The sequence below is a fragment of the Homarus americanus genome, unplaced genomic scaffold (assembly GCF_018991925.1).
Source record: "Homarus americanus isolate GMGI-L3 unplaced genomic scaffold, GMGI_Hamer_2.0 scaffold20465, whole genome shotgun sequence".
Taxonomy (NCBI): Eukaryota; Metazoa; Arthropoda; class Malacostraca; order Decapoda; family Nephropidae; genus Homarus; species Homarus americanus.
In genome coordinates, this window is record NW_024756914.1 from 10085390 (window position 1) to 10107956 (window position 22567).

Below are 22567 nucleotides of genomic sequence, written 5' to 3' on the forward strand. Positions count from 1 at the left end.
GGTGTGAGACAGTAGTTGTAGAAGCCGATGAGAGCTGCCTCTGCGTGGGTAAGCCAGTCTTCTATGTTGCTTGAAGACTGGGAGAGTGATCAGTTTCTCCTCCATCCTGTGTGATGCGAATCTCGGGGTCACCATTTGTGGGGTTATGAATGTTGGTTCACACTCATGATGGGATGGAGAAAGAAACTCTCAATGTGCTCACTGTATACATATTGTATTGGATGTACAATGCAGCTTGTTGCTGGGTAGGTAGCATGGTAATAAGCGTTGAGTAGAAGCTGGGTGGTGAGGGTGCCCAAGTGAGGGCACTGAGCGAGACGCCAAGGTCGCTGGCGGGCAGCACGCTGGCGCGGAGAAGGAGGTGTTGCTTGCTGGTGGCACTGGGTAGAAAGGTGGTCCGGCGGTGTCAGGCCTTATAAGGCGTGGGTAGATAGTTGACCCCCGCTCCGTGGGCGGCGCTGATGCTGGGGAATTCGAGAAGGTTCGGTGCTTGTAGGGGAGGAATCCATTACAATCAGCCGATCGCCCAAGCGGCTAACGAGCCGATCATTTGGTGAAAAGGATAAAAGAAAAGGAAAAGTAATCAGGGTCAATTATTGTTAAATATTTCTCTCGTCATGGTCATACCACACCTCCCAAAAAAATTCTCAGCTGATCTACGTGATTCCCGTGAAAAATGGTGGAAAAACGGAAAACCGTAAAAAATGAGAAATCACATCTGTGGCTGAGGCTTTTATTTTATATACACAACTAGCAAAAGCTCATTCGCTAGGCCACGGTAGGACGCCACCCTCTGGGAGGCGCCACATTGTTTCACTGTTCAGTCCCCAAAACTTCTTCTTCCATCAATAGTTCATTAACGGTGTATGTAAGTTCCACCATGTTTTTCACTACAACGGTACAGCAAAGTATTTTTTAGCATTAAACTGTTATTATTTTATTGTTTAATCATCACTACATATAACACCATCCATCATCACTACATATAACACCATCCATCATCACTACATATAACATCATCCATCATCACTACATATAACACCACCCTCATCACTACATATAACACCATCCATCATCACTACATATAACACCATCCATCATCACTACATATAACACCATCCATCATCACTACATATAACACCATCCATCATCACTACATATAACACCACCCATCATCACTACATATAACACCATCCATCATCACTACATATAACACCACCCATCATCACTACATTTAACACCATCCATCATCACTACATTTAACACCATCCACCATCACTACATTTAACATCATCCATCATCAATACATATAACACCACCAATCATCACTACATTTAACACCATCCATCATCACTACATTTAACACCATCCATCATCACTACATATAACACCATCCATCATCACTACATATAACACCACCCATCATCACTACATTTAACACCATCCATCATCACTACATTTAACACCATCCTCATCACTACATTTAACACCATCCATCATCACTACATTTAACACCATCCATCATCATCCATTTACCATCATCATCACTACATAACACCATCCATCATCACTACATTTAACACCATCCATCATCACTACATATAACACCATCCATCATCACTACATATAACACCATCCATCATCACTACATATAACACCATCCATCATCCTACATATAACACCATCCATCATCACTACATATAACACCATCCATCATCACTACATATAACACCATCCATCATCACTACATATAACACCATCCATCATCTTTCACTATAACACCATCCATCATCACTACATATAACACCACCCATCATCACTACATATAACACCATCCATCATCACCATATAACACCATCCAACTCACTCACATATAACACCACCCATCATCACTACATATAACACCATCCATCATCTCTCATATAACACCACCCATCATCACTACATATAACACCATCCATCATCATACATATAACATCCATCATCACTACATATAACACCACCCATCATCACTACATATAACACCATCATCATCACTACATATAACACCATCCATCATCACTACATATAACACCACCATCATCACTACATATAACACCATCCATATCATCTACATATAACACCATCCATCATCACTACATATAACACCACCCTCATCACTACATATAACACCATCCATCATCACTAAATCGATGCGGTAGTTTCAGATTCTCGTGGACACAGACAGACGAACAGACGAACTTCTTTTTTTTTATATAGATATTATCAAGGGTTAAGGGTGAATAAAGACTTCTCGTTGTACACGAACATTATAATTCGGTCAAACCTGTTGAATACAATTCATTTAGTATTTCAAATAAGTCATACATAGGCACTCCTACATAAATGTTTAATCAAAATATATTTACATAACAATCATGGCTATGTAATTAGTCTAATCTTAACTCTTACAATGAGTACTCAATTTGCCATATTTCTATATTGTCACACTGATAAATGATGCAGTACAGTCTACCTGTGTACCAATAAATTATAGTTAAACTTACGTGTTGAAATCTAGAAAAGCCAGGTAGTGTGTTGCCTCTAAGATATGGTAGCTACACTGAAATGCCCACCCGATAGCCTGGCCCCTGTTTGGTCCTTCACTGGCTGATCAGGTGATTATAATTATATATAAACAAACTCCTACACACTCCAACCTCCTTCTGGGCCTCTCATCTCCATCTTCGTACTCTACATACTGTATACGGGCAGGCACACCCAATAAACATGACATGACTTACAGCCGAGCATAATGTTCATTGATGTGTCATCCTACTCATTACCTTTGGCGGTAACAGATATAGATCATCACTTATTACTCCATCATCACTACATATAACACCATCAAACATCACTACATATAACACCATCCATCATCACTACATATAACACCATCCATCATCACCATATAACACCATCCATCATCACTACATATAACACCACCCATCATCACTACATATAACACCATCCATCATCACTACATATAACACCATCCATCATCACTACATATAACACCACCCATCATCACTACATATAACACCATCCATCATCACTACAGATCGGTAAAGTAGTTTCCGAGATTCTCGTGCGGACACACAGACAGACTTCTTTGTTTTATATAGATATTAAAAGCGCCATCCGGGCGGTTAAAGGGTGAATAAAGACTTCTCACGTTGTACACGAACATTATAATTCGGTCAAACCTGTTGAATACAATTCATTTAGTATTTCAAATAAGTCATACATAGGCACTCCTACATAAATGTTTAATCCAATATATATTTACATAACAATCATGGCTATGTAATTAGTCTAATCTTAACTCTTACAATGAGTACTCAATTTGCCATATTTCTATATTGTCACACTGATAAATGATGCAGTGGCCACAGTCTACCTGTGTACACAATAAGTACTAGTTAAACTTACGTGTTGAAAGTCTAGAGAGAAGCCAGGGTAGGTGTTGCCTCTAAGATATGGGTAGCTACACTGAAATGCCCACCCGATAGCCTGGCCCCCTGGCTGGTCAGCTATGGCTGAGTCAGGTGATTATAATTATATATAAACAAACTCCCTTCACACACTCCAACCTCCTTCTGGGCCTCTCATCTCCACCATCTTCGTACTCTACATACTGTATACGGGCAGGCACACCCAATAAACATGACATGACTTACAGCCGAGCATAATGTTCATTGATGTGTCATCCTACTCATTACTGCTTGCGGTAACAGATATAGATCATCACTATATATAACACCACCCATCATCACTATATATAACATCATCCATCATCACTACATATAACACCATCCATCATCACTACATATAACACCATCCATCATCACTACATATAACACCATCCATCATCACTACATATAACACCATCCATCATCACTACATATAACACCATCCATCATCACTACATATAACACCATCCATCATCACTACATATAACACCATCCATCATCACTACATATAACACCATCCATCATCACTACATACTTTCATCATCATCACTACATATAATACTCCATCATCACTACATATAGCACCATCCATCACCACTACATATAACACCATCCATCATCACTACATATAACACCATCCATCATCACTACATATAACACTATCCATCATCACTACATATAGTACTATCCATCATCACTAAATATATCATTAACCATCATCACTACATATAACACCATCCATCATCACTACATATAACACCATCCATCATCACCACATATAACACCACCCATCTTCACTACATATAACAACATCCATCATCACTACATATAACACCATCCATCATCACCACATATAACACCACCCATCTTCACTACATATAACAACATCCATCATCACTACATATAACATCATCCATCATTACTACATGTAACACCATCCATCATCACTACATATAACAACATCAATCATCACTACATATAACATCATCCATCATCACTACATATAACACCATCCATCATTACTACATGTAACACCATCCATCATCTCACTACATATAACACCATCCATCATCACTACATATAACACCATGTCATCACTACATATAACACCATCCCATCATCACTACATATAACACCATCCATCATCACTACATATAACACCATCCATCATCACTACATATAACACCATCCATGTCCACTACATATAACACCATCCATCATCACTACATATAACACCATCCATCATCACCATACTCTTGCCATCCATCATCACACTTATAACACCATCCATCATCACTACATATAACACCACCCATCATCACTACATGCTTACCATCCATCATCACTACATATAACATAATATCCCGTCACATAACACCATCCATCATCACTACATTTAACACCATCTCATCACTACATATAACACCATCCATCATCACTACATATAACACCATCCATCATCACTACATATAACACCATCCATCATCACTACATATAACACCACCCATCATCACCATCCATCATCACTACATATAACACCATCCATCATCACTACATATAACACCATCCATCATCACTACATATAACACCACCCATCATCACTACATATAACACCATCCATCATCACTACAGATCGGTAAAGTAGTTTCCGAGATTCTCGTGCGGACACACAGACAAACAGACATACTTATTTGTTTTATATAGACAGATAAGCAATACAGTCAGCATTACACTTCCTTAACTTTAATGTCAGGTACATTTACTTAAATATCCTGTAGACAAAAATAAAGCAATGCAATATCAAGCATTGAGAGGAAGTACAAATACAGCAATTTATTATCCCCCCCCCCCGACATCGGACAATGAAGGTCATAACAAAAGAGCAGACTGACCACTTAATCAGCTAGTAATCTGGTGAAAACAAAAACCTTCCTCTTCATAATTTTTTTTAAATAATTCTATCACAGTTTTTAAACTTCGTTTACAGGCAAGGCTGGTAGTACGGTACGGTACGGAATATTTTTCCGCACTCCGTACCTGGCTAAAATACCGCACCGTAATTTCGTACCGTACCCCCAATTATCTTTCCGTACCGTACAGTACGGAAAAAATACCGTACCGTAATTCCGTACTTTTATCGTACCATCAGCAAAATATTGTGGGGTTATGAGATATTGGTTCACACTCAGGATGGGATGGAGAAAGGAAACTCACAATGTGCTCTCTGTATACATGTTGTATTGGATGTACAATGCAGCTTGGTGCTGGGGAGTGGCAGCGTGGGTCAAGCGTGGAGTAGAGAGAGCTGGTTGGTGAGGGTGCTCAGAGGAGGACACGCAGCTTATGGGGCGCCATGCTCGCCGGGGGTGAGCGGGAGCCACCGGGCAGGAGCAGAGGAGGTGTTGCTTGCTGGTGGCTGTAGGTAGAAGGAGGGAGGTGTTGCTTGCTGGTGGCTGTAGGTAGAAGAAGGGAGGTGTTGCTTGCTGGTGGCTGTAGGTAGAAGAAGGGAGGTGTTGCTTGCTGGTGGCTGTAGGTAGAAGAAGGGAGGTGTTGCTTGCTGGTGGCTGTAGGTGAGGAGGTGTGGGTAGAAGAGGAGGTGTTGCTTATAGTGGCTGTAGGTGAAAGGGAGGTGTTGCTTGCTGAGTGGCTGTGGGTAGAAGGAGGGAGGTGTTGCTTGTGAGTGGCTGTGGGTAGAAGAAGGGAGGTGTTGCTTGCTGGTGGCTGTAGGAGAAGAGGGAGGTGTTGCTTGCTGTTGGCTGTGGGTAGAAGTGTTGCTTGCTGGTGGCTGTAGGTAGAAGAGGGAGGTGTTGCTTGCTGGTGGCTGTGGGTAGAAGGGAGGTGTTGCTTGCTGGTGGCTGTGGGTAGAAGAAGGGAGGTGTTGCTTGCTAATTGGCTGTGGGTAGAAGAAGGGAGGTGTTGCTTGCTTGCTATGGCTGTGGGTAGAAGAGGGAGGTGTTGCTTGCTAGTGTGGCTGTAGGTGAAGAGAGGTGTTGCTTGCTTGCTAGTGGCTGTGGGTAGAAGAAGGGAGGTGTTGCTTGTAGTGGCTGTGGGTAGAAGAGGAGGTGTTGCTTGCTGATGGCTGTGGGTAGAAGGGAGGTGTTGCTAGTGGCTGTGGGTAGAGAAGTGTTGCTTGCTGGTGGCTGTAGGTAGAAGAAAGGAGGTGTTGCTTGCTGGTGGCTGTAGGTAGAAGAAGGGAGGTGTTGCTTGCTGGTGGCTGTAGGTAGAAGGAGGGAGGTGTTGCTTGCTGCGGCTGAGCTAGAAGAAAGAGGGAGGTCACGGAGGGGTGAGGTCTTATGTACCGTACTTCGTGCTGTACCATACCGTAATGCCAGCCTTGTTTACAGGTATGTCTTGGGAAAAGGCTACAATAATGATGGACTTTTACAAGGTTATGATGTTCCATGCTCCCAGCATCCCAACTATTCCTGACTCCAATTTGCCAAAAGGTGACAAATACAGAATTTTGGATAATGTTCCACAAATTCAAAAGTCAATATTATGGAGATTTTTACAATAGGTTGCCTTAAAACTTACTGAAGGATTGTTTAGGTTATTATGAGTCAAGAAATTTCCACAAGTAATCTTGTAGTAGATACTCTCCCCTACAACTGCTGACTGATCACTTGCCTTCCGATACCAGCCAATCAGCAGCGAGTTCCACAAACCACAGGCCTCGCTCGCCGACTGCGCGGTGATTGGCGCCGTTCATTTCGCACTTCGCTCCTCTGATCCTGGAGAATCGCATAAATACGCCTCAGCCTAGCCGTGTCCTTTCACCCATGCTGTACAATATCTACACAGCAGACCTACTAGAACCAGCTCCCTACAGTGAATACATAAGTTTTGCAGACGATATCACACAAATCATCACATACCCTGGCAAATCAACAGCAATAATGGCACAACATACTGCCAACGTAATAGAGAACATCAACCAGTACGAAAAAAAGTGGAAGATACAAACGAACACCAAGTTCAAAATAATCTCAATCACTAAAAGGAAAAAAGACCCCATTATGGTAGACAACAAAGTAATTCCATATGCCATGGAAGGCACTGTCCTAGGGTTGAAGATAACAACAAAAGGCTACAAAACATTCATCACCGAAAAACTTGCAAAAACCAGAAACATGGTAATTAAATTAAAACGCTTCAGAAACCTGTCGGCAAAAAACAAGTTAAAGTTATATAGAGCCTATAAGTGATCGTGGGCCCTTCGTGCCCGGTTCGCCGTCCAGCTGACAGCGACATTGTTTTCCAGCATAAATAAAATGGTTAATTAATGCCTTCCTAAAGAAACTTTCGACATGGGACCAGGTTTGTTCCACTATTCGAATTTTCCAAAAGTTTGATGAAAAACGATTGTGCCGTTTCGGCTGGCCAGAACACACACACAGACACACGGCTATTCCTATAGTACATTAGATGTCCAATCCCGACTAGTATACCCACCAATTCCCCTACATGCAATAAAACAAACAAACATAAAAAACTTAACCCTAAGGGATGTATACAGATATCCTGACATAGTCACCAACTGTCAACTACACCTACGAGCGCAAATAGAACCCCTAAATGTTTACTTACACAAACACTCAAAAAGAATATGGACAGAGTTAGAAGATATAGAAACAGGACCAATCACAGAATGGATGGAAGAGACAGAAGAAGGAAGAAGAGAACGCTCGTGGTTCCCTCGCAGTAAAAGAAGAGCCCTAGAACCCACACCAACTCCACTCTATTGAAAGATGCAACGTTACCCCAGTGACAACCTTGGTAGCCCTACCACTTGCAACATTAGATCATAAAAAGATGGGATGTTCTTAGCAGAAACACAAGTACTTGCATTTCTGAATCAAATTAAGTCTATATTTTCAGCTACCAACTGCAACTCTGTTAATAAACCGTTTATTATTATTATTATCATTAATATTATTATTAGACTCCCCACCATTGGCTAGGACACAAAACCAGAAAATGTAAGGCATAAAATTGCAACACTTGCTGAACACACAAACACCTGACATAAATATAACACCTAAGACGAAAATTAGCTTAAACACAAACATGAGAAAACAGAAGCACTTGGGTTGAGCCTCAAGACCTAGCATCCTACTACTACTTTCCAATTTCCTCGCCTTTCTTCTTGCACTATCCACCAACCCCAAGTCCCTCCAAATTCCACCATCATTCTTAAAGTCTAGTTCCCACACCACCATCAAGATCTCTTCATACTTTACTTCACCCATCGATTTGATTCGTGAATGTCATTCTACTCAACGCTCTCAAACCAACAAGACTTCTCAGCAAGCTCCTCACCACACAGCAACTCCCTAGCACCGCGCTGTACATACAATATACACCTAGACCCCGACTTACGACGGGGTTAGGGACCCAAATCCAGGTCGTAAGTCCGACATAGATAAAAAAAAAAAAAAAAAAAAAAAAAAAATTTAATAAAAAATCTACAATGAAATACAGTACAGTAAAAGTAATGAATAATGATGAATGGATACAGTACAGTGAAAGTAATAAATAATAAGGAATGGATACAGTGTGACTGAGCACTTAACCTTTAATGTAGTCAGCTGAATGCACATGGGCCCCCCATAATTTTCTAATTATACATGGAGACTACATTAACTGGAAACGTTTCGGTATAGAAAATGCGTGTGTCATTTAAAATTTTTTTTATCCATATCTGAGGCGGTCGTAAGTCCCGACGGTCGTAAGTCCACGTAGTCGTAAGTCGGGGTCTAGGTGTGTGTATATATATATATATATATATATATATATATATATATATATATATATATATATATATATATATATATATATATATATATATATATATATATATATATATATATATATATATATATATATATATATATATATATATATATATATATATATATATATATATATATACAGTGACCCCTCGGTTAACGAACTCAATCCGTTCCAGAAGGTCGTTCGTTAACCGAAAAGTTCGTTAACCGAAACCATTGTTTCAATGGGTTTTTGGGTAATTGGTTCCAGCTCACCAAAAATTTCCTAAATTCAACAAAAATGGTAGAAAAGTTCACTTACTTTGAGGTGTGTATGTAGAAGGCTCCTGGATGATGATGATGATGATGATGGGAATTACAATGGGGGTGGAGGAGAAGGAAGAAGAGAAGGCATTGGGGTGGAAGAGAAGTCACCCCATGGCACCATTTCACCCATAAAATTTTAGTTCTCTTGGTGTATTTCAAGATTATTTTCTTTAAATCAACACTGTACTGCATTATATATTGTCAATATGTAAAATATATTTCAAAATGACCAATAATTTGCTTGGAAACACAGAAAAAAAGCGTTTAGTTGAAGAGAGTCTCAAGCAAGATGTTACCTCCAGTGAAAACAGAGAGACTAACGCCTGTTTGCTGTGTTAAGAGGCTGGATGCTGCGCTTTAAACTAGTCACTTTACCTTCAATTATGTTCAATAATTGTTAAAATGACTAAAAAATTGAATATTAAACTTTTAAAATTATTGAATAGTATAAACTTCTTGATATTTACTAAAATAGTTAGGAATTTAAGCCCTAGAACCGATTAATGTATTGGCGGACTGATACTAAAGCTGGTTGCCCGGCCAGTGCAAGCGAAAACATGTTGAGGTCGGTTCGTAAGAAATTCGTTAACCGAATATATATATATATATATATATATATATATATATATATATATATATATATATATATATATATATATATATATATATATATATATATATATATATATATACGGAGAACGCCATTGTGAGTTTCACTTCTCACCTCCGTCCTTAGTGCGAGATCTACGTGTTCATATGTATGTGAGCCTAACAAAGAGAAAATAGATAAACATTGAGAAATTTGACTACTGGGCACATACAGTACGCTACAATCTCTCAGTTTTCGTGTCGAGTAATTACCTTGATAATCAAGACTGCTCAGATGCTGAACCATAATGCTGATGGCCTCATGGCCCCACCCATAAGCTTACAATCTCTAACATTACAGTGACCTTCAACACCCAAGACCAGGAACACCTCAGGCTCTTCCAAGGACATAAACTTTCCCACAAGTGTGATTTTCATTACGCTATCTCCCTTCTATGGAAGGTCGAGGTGTACACAGCATCTCTCTTTAGACTTATGGTATATGTCATCCATCACCATGTTTTTAAGGCACACGTAAAAAAAAAGTTGACCTATGAAGCATCACTAATAATTACATTTACTGCACATTCTGTACCAAGGTTTTGTAGTGGATTTCTCCCCTACAAACGCTTGTCGCTGAGTAGCCGACCCCACGAATTCCCCAGTGTATGCCTCGTGGTCTAGGTCAACCAGAGCCGCCTTACATGACAGAGGTCAACTATTAAGCCACGCCTCCCTCTGATATATAAGACATGACCTCTCTTTCTACCAACACCAACCAGCAAGCAATACTCCCTCATCCTCCACTCCTGCCTCGCGGCCCTCGCTCCCGCCGGCGAGTATAGCGACCCAAAAGCTGGTCCTCCTCTGAGCACCCTCACCAACCAGCTCTCTCTACATCACGCTTGTAACCACGCTGCCTTCCCAGCACCAAGCTGCATTGTACATCCAATACAATATGTATACAGAGAACACATTGCGAGTTTCCTTCTCCATCCCATCCTGAACGTATTGTAGTGGACTCCTCCCCTACAGTTTCCTCATTAGAGATTCTCAGATTGACCTTCCCATACTGTGGTACTGTACCGTGCATTTCATTGGTTCTAAATACGAGACAAACCAACTTTCTATAGGCTTATGGGCACCTTGCATTTCCTTATTCCATTTTTTTCAAACTTTGCAATTTTTCCACTCATTTTTCATTATAAGTTATAACCATCTTTCATTTCTTTTACCCAAATTTTCACCCCATATGCAATCAGTTCTCCATAAATTTAATGTACATTCCAGATTATGCAAAATTTTCTTTATACTGTACAGTAATCTGCTCCATCCATGCAACAGTTCAACTTCACTAAAACCTTTCACTCTTACTTGGCCGTCTATGTTAGTCCCAATTTAAGGTCTCATTTTGTCCATATATTTAGTTTACTAGAACACTACCGTAGCTTTTCTTCAGGACTCTGGTGTTTACCTTCAACAGTATTACCAGTTTTATGGTTATTTCTAAATTTCTGTCAACTTAGTCATTCTAATGCACAACTCAAGTTTTATCCAGTTAAAATTACTGATAAACCGATAACCCCAATTAAGCATGCCCCCCCCCCCCCACCGATTCAATGGTTGCTTGAAGACAAGACACCATGCTGCGAACTGCTACAAATCACTTTTAGACACCCCAAAATGACACTGGTACAAATTTCAAGCCCAGTTCTGCCATCCTTCACAATTAGGTATCAGTTTTTGAATGGCAAGACAACTGCAAATTTTCCTGGTTAAAAAAAAAAAACCAGTACTGTACATTAGATTCAATAGATGTGGGTCCCATAGGTCTTGTGTAAGCAGTGCTGCCAAGTGCTCACAAACACATTATTAACTCTCCACTACAGGCAAGTCACTTACCAGATTATGGTGCCCTCAAGATTCACCCAACTAACCTTCTCCATTACAGCTACCACCAGTTTTTTATCTCTCTACTTTTTACCTACTGTTCTCAATCCTTTAATTTTAATTACCTTATCAGTGGACTTAACTTGCAAGTGTCCAATTGACTCCTATATTGTTGAGCCAATAGGTCTATTGTAAACTTCCAATCATTATTCCCTCAAGAAATATTCACCTTGTGGGGGTCTTCACTCATGTTAGCCAAAATTGTGTTCAACAAATTTGCTCAAAGGAGAGATCCTTAAATTACCAGATCTGGAACAATTGAGAATTTAAGATTACATTAGAGTATAAATAACCATCAATTTCACAGAAACCAAGACATAACACAATGGCAGAAAAACCACTAATACAAGACTATCCTACTTGTGGACGTTGTAAGTTATGGGGTGAAAAATAAGTAGCATTTCTCCAATTTATTAGAAAATTTTTGTTTAACAGCAACCACAGGCTTATAAAAAAAAATAAAAAATTCAACGGAATTGGGGAAAAAAAAAATTACCAACCAGCAGCTTGCTTACGGGAATGTTTATAGTAGACGCACGCTCCTCATTTTTCTGCGTGCAAGCCAAAAATAAAAATAAAATAAAATACAGCGTATCTGTATTCAGCACAAGTCATTGGGGTGAATGAGAAGTAATTGTTGCAAGATTCTTCACTTCCTGCAGAATTCCAAAAGCAACAGATAAGAGGCCATTTTCAACAAGTCCAATTCAACACAAGTATTTAACAAATATAGCTTTATTATGTTGTCTGCAATACAATAACTGCGTCTACAAATCCTCGTCATCCTCGGGCAGAGCGGTCTGGGAGGCTTCTTGGAGGTCGTTCTCGATTTGTTGCTGCCACTGTGGGTCCATCTGGACCTCTGGGGGGAGGAGTGCTGGCATGGCAACAAACTCCAGGTTGGGGTCACCAATCAGCTTACGTGCGAGCCACAAGAACGGCTTCTCAAAGTTGTAATTTGACTTGGCAGAGATGTCGTAGTACTGGAAAAAATAATAACTTCCAAAACATCTTTGAAGACAATTGTTAAGGCATAACAAATAAAATGTAAATACAGTAAACATGGACACATCACCATAGTGAAGAACTTCCAAGCTTCCAGACATCAATACAATCTAGGATTTCAGTTATTTTTTGAGTCCTTCAGTTAGTGAATTCTTGACAATAATGAGTTTCCAGTACGTATATTCAACTGACCCATCATACCAGTAAGTTCAACCCACTTTTGTCTTTGTTAGAAAACTTTACCACCAACAGGAGTTAACTGGTTAATGATTGCCAAACAAGTTGAAAGGTATCAGTAGCATGAGTTGAAAGGTATCAGTAGCATGAGTTGAAAGGTATCATTAGCATGAGTTGAAAGGTATCAGTAGCATGAGTTGAAAGGTATCAGTAGCATGAGTTGAAAGGTATCAGTAGCATGAGTTGAAAGGTATCAGTAGCATGAGTTGAAAGGTCAGTAGCATGAGTTGAAAGGTATCAGTAGCATGAGTTGAAATCAGTAGCATTCATAGCAGGTATTGAAATCAGTAGCACAGGCAGTAGCATGTTGAAAGGTATCAGTAGCATGTTGAAAGGTATCAGTAGCATTGAAATCAGTAGCATGAGGTATCAGTAGCATGAGTTGAAAGGTATCAGTAGCATGAGTTGAAAGGTATCAGTAGCATGAGTTGAAAGGTATCAGTAGCATGAGTTGAAAGGTATCAGTAGCATGAGTTGAAAGGTATCAGTAGCATGAGTTGAAAGGTATCAGTAGCATGAGTTGAAAGGTATCATTAGCATGAGTTGAAAGGTATCAGTAGCATGAGTTGAAAGGTATCAGTAGCATGAGTTGAAAGGTATCAGTAGCATGAGTTGAAAGGTATCAGTAGCATGAGTTGAAAGGTATCAGTAGCATGAGTTGAAAGGTATCAGTAGCATGAGTTGAAAGGTATCAGTAGCATGAGTTGAAAGGTATCAGTAGCATGAGTTGAAAGGTATCAGTAGCATGAGTTGAAAGGTATCAGTAGCATGAGTTGAAAGGTATCAGTAGCAAATTCGTGGCAATTTTTTCACAATAAAACTGAAAACCACCAAGTCAAAACTTAGGTGTCCACATTGAAGGACCTCAAGTTCCTATAGTAAAAGTACCAATAATATTAAACTTTCCAACCAATTATTGCACTGTTATTCAGCTTAAAGAAACCTCCAGGAGTTAAAGTGCCAAGGCTGTGTAAGAGGGTAGCAGTTCTTGCATGTTTCCTTATTATTTTCACTTCTATAGTACTATACTGTTGACTAATCTACAGGTATTCCAAAAAAATGAGGCAACTTTATCTGCTTCTCTTCCCATACAGGAATACTGTGAACCTTTCGTTACGGCAAGAACGAGTGAATAACAACAGAAGACGATGTTTTTTTTGCATTTCCAGCCAACCTATATTAAACAGGAAAAATAAATCTTCCAAATCCGAAACACCACGGGCTCTAACCTCGCTAAATTAAGAATAATTACAAATCATTATCACTTGCGTACTTATCACTTATCTAAACTGAATCATGGGACAAATATTTTTTAACTTCAGAGTTTTGTAAAGCAGGAACTGTCTGTAATTTTAAGTATAACAGTTTTCAAATGAAGTCAAGAAACCACCATTTTATTTGGCTTAAGTCAGGAGATTTTATTCAGCTCACAAGACAAACCCGCACACAGGGGTTTGGTAGACCGTCTCGCCCAACCCCTTCACTACGGCGAGTTATAATTTATTGAAGTTTTTGAAACGACGGAATTAAATGTTGACGTGAGAAAAGGTTTTAGTGTGAATAAGAAAGATGGATTATGTTCCAGTGGAGAAATAAAATCCCTAACAAAGCAACGAACAAAACCCACACTGGTTTGATGACCCGAGGGCAACTCTACTATAAGGGCAACAAACTCACCTGTAGGTTTTTCTTTCGGTGGAAAATGATAGATTTTGCTTTGACCTTCCGATCTTTAACATCAACCTTGTTTCCACACAAGACAATGGGGATGTTTTCACACACACGCACTAGATCTCTGTGCCAGTTGGGTACATTTTTGTAGGTAACTCTGGAGGTGACATCAAACATAATAATGGCACAGTGAGCCTGGATGTAGTAACCATCACGAAGGCCACCTAATTTTTCTTGACCTGCCGTGTCCCACACATTGAATCTGCAAATATAAAAATATGCATGAAATATTAACTCCTATAGTCAGAGGATATATACACTACAGTATGTACAAAATTATTTTGGTCTGACAATTGTGTACACAGCTACTGTACATACAGCCACAACAAACTAAACCATCCTAATATTTCCTCTAAGCACATTTTATTAAAAGGGCTATTTACACTTTCATTTATTATTTTCAATACAAAACTCTCAGAAACCAAGATATTTTAATACATAAGTAGCAGCACCAGCTATGCTGCCTCCTTGTGTACCAAAGACTTAGTACTGTACAGTGTGCTGTAGCCTGTATCCACGCTGTCCCTAATGGGGAATAATACAGGTCAAGGCAGTAAACTTGTGGAAGGACTTATTACATGCAGCCATACTATGAGTGGACAACAGTACTGTACTAACTTGATAGGTCCTCTGTTAGTATGGAAGACGAGTGGATGGACTTCCACACCCAGCGTAGCAACATATTTCTTCTCGAATTCACCAGTCAAATGCCTCTTAACAAATGTAGTTTTGCCAGTACCGCCATCACCAACCAGCACCAGCTTGAAGGTGGGCATTTCTTGTTCTGCAGCCATGGTGTACGCTGTGACAGTTCTGTGAAGAAGAGCGGTAATGTTAAATCTCCATTACAGTAACCCTCCCAATAACAGATTTCTCATTACTGGATACAGTAAACCCTCCCAATAACAGACTTCTCATTAACAGAATCTGCCCAATAACCAACAGAGCAGTGGACAAAATGAAAATCAAAATAAATTACAATATTTAAATTTTCCATCTGTTCAACCAAAACAACCGACCCCAACCAAAATAAAAGTACAGTACAGTACATCATTATCAGATCGGTTCATAGTATATCGAACAATGACACACTTACAGTCATCACTTCAAGCACAAAAATGGTGGTGGAAGAAAAAGCTCCTTACAGTACAGTTAGAAAATGCCTTCAATACAATATTAGTTGTAAATATATGGTTCACGTGCGGGAGAGTACCAAACTGTTGCTGTAGCTATTAAGGTGGTGCTCCAACAACATGACCACATCCCTCAGTGACCCATCATGTGTAAAGTTGTACAAACTGCCCTTGAAGTTGTAAAAATAAATAAATAAATAAATAAAATAAAGTGCATTAAATTGAAATTAGAGAAGTTGGTCAGGCTGACTGGGTTTGCAAATTGGAGATTACAATCCCACAGTTAAAGCAGAAACTATGAACCAGACCAAACTTAAGTAAGGAGAAGGTAGAGTGGAATAAGCCAGAAGGGATAAACAAACTACAGTAACTAAATAAGGTTTGAATAAATGGTAACACTATACTGTACAGTAACAATGGCCCGGGTTTACCACCAATGGTCCAAATAAAAACAAAAACAAATCTTACCTAAAAAATACCCCATGAATTTGATACTTTTCCTCATCTTGTTACAGGATGTCCCCGACTTACCAACGCCCGCTAATATGAACGACGTTAAACTTGAAATTTACAGTACTGTATTTTACTTACCCGATGACTTATTTTTTACTTTTATTTTCTGTAATTTGTCATTAAATTTCTTCTTGTCTTAAATTAAGTGATTTCAGATGTGCATAAGGTCTTGGGTTATGATTTACAGTCATGGGATTTTAAACATGCTTCTGTAAGTACAGTACACACGTAGCATGTGCTCCGACTTATGTACAACTCGGACCTAAGAACATGCTCGGGAACGGAACCCGTTCGTTACCCAGGGACCACTTGTATAAATAAATACAGTCTCTCCTCGACTTACGACATATTCGACTTGCGACAACCCGGAAATACGACGGCTGTGGTCGTATAAAATATTTTTCACATTACGTATTTTCGAGTCCCAGCGTTAGTGATCGCACTGTGTACTGACAAAATTTTCGTTTGTAATTCCCTTTAATATGGCTGGCAAGCGTAAAAGGGGGAGTTCTCGTGGTGCCGAGAAGAAAAAGAAACACCCATTTTAGATTTTGTGTATTATTTTCGCCTTACGACCTGGTCGTCGGGACAGAACCCCGTCGTAAGTCGCGGAGAGACTGTACTGTGTACGCCTATTTACACGAGCCTGGATTATTTCAGCCAGAAACACACAAACTCTTCCCAGCGACCATTAATTTGTGTGATGTCGTAGATACGAACCAAACAAACCCACCTATGCTACGATGGAAGTACAGTACATTATTTGGTTCCAGCGAACTAGAGAACAGCCATAGTTGATAAAAATTTTCATCACATAATTGAATCCCAAAACTATAAATTTAAGCTAAAAACTATCATCCCATAATAAAAATTAATAGTTTCCCATCCACGTCCTTTCCCAAATATTAACCAATATGCCTACATGACAGACATGGGAACCTCTCTCCATTGCCTACAGCAGGGGTGCTCAAACTTTTTCAACCAAGGACCCCTTATATACCATGACATACAAATATTGTCAATAATCAAAGAATACATCCTAGTCCAAAGCATTTGTTCATTTCAACCCAAATCCAAAATATCCTGCGAATTGGATCCGCCAAATCTCTCACAAACGTTAAACGCAATATTTGTCAAAAACTTTCCGCGGACCCCAGTTTGAGAATCACTGGTCTACACGATGTAAATATCGTTCAAGTGATAATTACGCTAAATGCACGAAGTAAGAAATCTTTTATCATCAATGGAGAAATTAAAAAAAATTGGTGGTGCACCGTGATGAAGCATTAATTAACATTGCTCTCATAAAGACACCTTTCTTACCAGGGGAGACTCTCTCTTCCCTTCCCCAGCAATAATACTGTCATTTGTTTTTTCCATATTACAGCAAAATTCATTTTATGCCATAATGGGGATTTGATAATGGAAATACGTATGTTTTTTATGGCAATATGAATGAATGTCCTTGATTTCCATGGTAACTGCACACACACACATATATATATATATATATATATATATATGTGATACTGTATGGAGAGGAACCTCACAGTGTGGACCTGACTTAGGAAAGTGTAAGTAGCTTACTGTGCCTTAAACAAACAATTACGGAGGAAAATGTAATTCTCGTGTTTATGTCAACTGAATACTGTACTTCTAGATAAAATTTTTGCGTATGCGTAAATCTCCAAAGATCTGAACTGTCCTCTAATTGGTCACAGCAGATCGTGTGAACGTCATGAGCAATTTGAATATAATATCTCACAAAAATGTTACAAAATATTCTTGCATAATTTTTTTCGAGATGGCGTTCAACAGATGTAAACACGTTTGGTTGTGTGTGAAACCAGTTTCACTGCTTCACTTTGTGTGTAAATTACACAAATAAGGTTAGTTTATAGGGTTAAGTCGAGTTTTTAGTTTTACCTCAATTTTTTAACCCCAATGTTCAACTCGCCCCGTTATGACCCAAAACAAATATTTTCTAGAACATAAGGAGTCTGCATTAGGCCGGTTGGCCTGTGCATGGCAGCTCCAGTCGGTTCATCTTGTATCGGGTAATTCCTATAATAAATGAGTGATTTTCACCAAAAAATAAATTTCAGAATCATCTAAAACACACGAAATAAAAAATAGAGAAAAAATAATTTTGTTATAAAAGTTTAAACTAAACTAGGTCTACGTACGAACCTAATCTTACCAAACCTAACAGGCCACACCAAGGAGTGCTAACACACACACAAACGAACGAACAAGAGCAACATTGCCTGTCACCATAACATCAAATTGGGACTTGGAATATTTTTTTGATTATTACAATATATAAACTGCGAATATCGCGTTTATTTTTGTAATGTTCCGCTAAATTCAAGTATATTCTTTTGTTTCTCAAAGAGATCTATTACACGGCAAGAAAATAAGCCATAAAAAGGTGATGAGTAATTAACGAAAAAGACCCACGGCAAAATATCCACTGCCTGTCTTTATCTAAAATTAAACGGTGAGGGTCCGACTAATTACCCAAATGTAGCCAAATATAGCCGGAATGAAGTCAAATAATGGTCCTAGATGAATAAATCCAACTGCTAATCACTTCTCGACTAGTATTTGGTGTCACAAAGTCACAAAAAATTGGTAAACTTAATTTAATCTGAGTTAATAGATCGAGTGCATGTACCTAACCTAACCTCGACTAGTATTTGGTGTCACGAAGTCACAAAAAATTGGTAAACTTAATTTAATCTGAGTTAATAGATCAAGTGCATGTACCTAACCTAACCTAACACAACTCAATTTAAATTAAGTTTACCAATTTTTTTTACTTTATGGCACCAAATAATAATCGAGAAGTGATTCACAGCCCGAATTACGGTTGTAGGACCATCATTTGACATCATTGCGGCTACATTTGGGTAATTCCTCGCTCCCTCGGTATATGCACGCGATCTTTTAACTCAGATTAAAGTTAGTTAACCAATTTTTTGTGACTTTCTGACACCAAATACTAGTCGAGAAGTGATTGGCAGTCCGATTTATTCATCTAAGACCATTATTTGACTTTCTCCCTCTTGAACCATGTTAGTCAAGCATCACCCTCCCCCTTGAACCATGTTAGCCAAGCATCACCCTCCCCCTTGAACCATGTTAGCCAAGCATCACCCTCCCTCTTGAACCATGTTAGCCAAGTATCACCCTCCCTCTTGAACCATGTTAGCCAAGCATCACCCTCCCTCTTGAACCATGTTAGCCAAGCATCACCCTCCCTCTTGAACCATGTTAGCCAAGCATCACCCTCCCTCTTGAACCATATTAGTCACCCTCCCCTTGATGTTAGCCAAGCATCACCTAACCATCATCACCCTCCCTCTTGAACCATGTTAGCCAAGCATCACCCTCCCTTGAACCATGTTAGCCAAGCATCACCCTCCCCTTGAACCATGTTAGTCAAGCATCACCCTCCCTCTTGAACCATGTTAGCCAAGCATCACCCTCCCCCTTGAACCATGTTAGCCAAGCATCACCCTCCCCCTTGAACCATGTTAGCCAAGCATCACCCTCCCCCTTGAACCACCAACTGGACGTTTACCTGGCCTGACCCTCACTAACCAGATACTAATAACTTGGCTCAGACTCTAACGTACTTAACTGCCCAACACCATCGTTAACTGCCAAAAATATATAAAAATACACAATTTCTCTCTTTATCCCTGGCCTGTGTATAGCCAGACCCGGCATTATTATAAATTATCTTAAGAGTAACACGTGGTCTTACCTCTAGTCACCTCAGGGGCACTCACTCTACACCAACTTTATAATTTGCAACACCCTCACAAGGAACTCGACTTAAAAAGTTCATTTTCTGAGCGGGAAAAGAATTGTCTGATGCACGTAAAGCTTGGAGAATATTCATGAATGGTTATTAATGGCTTTGACAGGGTGTGGCACGTATATCAACCTCGTGTCCTCTTATAACTGGTCACTGGAGAAAATGTTTACCACTTGAGGGAGTTTCACCACTACTTGTTCTCTCGACAACACTTCCATTACTCCACAATCGTTCTACATCCAACAAACACAAGTTAAACTGACTGCTAAGAGCGCCAATCGCCATCTTCTTTGTTTGACGGGATTTTCACATTTACCACTATCTTCCGTCTCCTATTATCGGGAAGAGTATACATATTTTCACCATACAAACCTGATAAATAGATAGATCTGGATATTTACTTTTAATTGTAGTGGTTTAAAACTGAAGCACACACCGATGACAGGGTTATAGAAGGATATAATATACCCACCTGGAGGAGCTGTACGGACCAGAATCCCGTCAATGACTCGAGGTGGCGGCCCAGCAAGGCTCAGCTGCCTCCTGATTGGTCCGCCGCCAACTTTGAACCAACATGTCTTTACTCTTATTAACACTCTAATACCTCTTATATAAATAATTCATCAAATTATATATACTGTGAATACTTTATACCTATAACAAAATGCAATTCATAGTTAAATTATATTGCATTGTGAAGAAATACAAGACGGAGATAAATATTTGAATTTCCCGGACTATGACGTCACAAACACTCCTAAGAATTAATGCCAGAATATTTTGAGGATTTATTTTGTATTTACGATTTTTACAGTGAAAAGCCCATAATTGGTCTATATTTATGTGTGTAAATATTAACCTCTTTACGTTTTAATGTGGGAAGTAGCTAGTAAATGAAATGCTATATCAAAATCTAATATTATATAAACCTGAACAGAGGAGAAGGCCTTGACGCACTAAGACCACGTGACGGTATTAGCCCAATACTTTTATTTACTTTTATGTGATTAATAAAGCTACATACAACCTCATTCTTCAAAGATCCTTATACCATTTTATATATAAAAGAGTAGAACACAGCATTGTTTAGGAGTTATGTTATTATTTCACGAGAAAACGCCAACAGTGACTGAAGTATAAAGAAACATAGTGTAAGCATCTGATAAACTGATTATTGGTTACCTTATACGTTTTCCCCGCGACTTCTGGAAAATACTGGGTCTGGGACAACTAGGACTGCCTCACCCCGGGACTCATGTTCTCGGTGACCTACGCATATATGTTTGTTCCTCACTACACGGCGGAGTGACAATGACACGACAAGATCATACAGTTAATACACACATCACGTATACTGTACACACACAGCACATACACATAGAGTATACTGTACACACACAGGACATACACATACCCTGCATACTGTACACAGAGGCCATACACATATACTGTACACACACAGCACATACACATACCCTGCATACTGTACACACACAGCACATACACATTATACTATACACACACACCTAACCAAACCAAACCTAATCCTTGCTACAACGTCTACTTGACCCACCAAAGCACAGGGTGTCGATACTCACCGATAAGTAACGAGACAGACATAGTAGTTTAAATAGGCGTAAGTGTGTAATAATGTGTGCACAATAGTCAAGAGATGATTTAAAATAACCATAGTCCAAGGTGTGTGGAGGGGGGTGGAATAGTGTGGCGTTATGTGGTATAATGTGTTATGTAACGTGGTGTGGTGGGGTGGGGTGTGCTATAGTGCGTCGAAGTGTGGTATATTGTGTTATAGTGTAGCGGGGTGTGATGTGGTATAGTGTGGCGTTGTGATGTGGCTGTGAGGACCCGCCAGCTCACCACATTAAGATGGCCGCTCCAGAATGCTATTGCAAGAGTCATATCGTCCTCAGTGGCGGATCCTGAGGGAAGAGGAGGAGGAGGAAGAGAGGGAAG

At 39.4% G+C, this 22567-nt stretch overlaps 1 protein-coding gene across 3 annotated transcripts; it reads right to left on the reverse strand.

Annotated features, from left to right (window-relative positions):
- Nucleotides 1-12543: 12543 nt before the first annotated feature.
- Nucleotides 12544-21160, reverse strand: LOC121857105 (GTP-binding nuclear protein Ran). 3 transcript variants are annotated; one of them, XM_042352983.1, is made up of 4 exons: nucleotides 21066-21160; nucleotides 15740-15934; nucleotides 15068-15323; nucleotides 12544-13131 (listed from the first exon to the last, which is right to left on the reverse strand). In XM_042352983.1, exons 2-4 carry the CDS (start codon nucleotides 15913-15915, stop codon nucleotides 12916-12918), a joined length of 648 nt encoding a protein of 215 aa, XP_042208917.1. In that variant the 5' UTR covers nucleotides 15916-15934; nucleotides 21066-21160; the 3' UTR covers nucleotides 12544-12915. The 3 variants fall into 3 exon arrangements, with proteins under 3 accessions (XP_042208917.1, XP_042208918.1, XP_042208916.1); XM_042352984.1 differs by lacking the exon at nucleotides 21066-21160 and adding an exon at nucleotides 20995-21017; XM_042352982.1 differs by lacking the exon at nucleotides 21066-21160 and adding an exon at nucleotides 20540-20825.
- Nucleotides 21161-22567: the final 1407 nt, after the last annotated feature.

Bases quoted from the DNA above. Each gene is read 5' to 3' on its own strand.
- LOC121857105 (XM_042352983.1), bottom strand. From the start codon at position 15,915: ATGGCTGCAGAACAAGAAATGCCCACCTTCAAGCTGGTGCTGGTTGGT. The intron at 15,324-15,739 runs GTTAGTACAGTA...TTATATTTGCAG, and splicing joins ACTAACAGAGGACCTATCAA to ATTCAATGTGTGGGACACGG. The intron at 13,132-15,067 runs GTGAGTTTGTTG...TATTTTTTCCAG, and splicing joins ACCGAAAGAAAAACCTACAG to TACTACGACATCTCTGCCAA.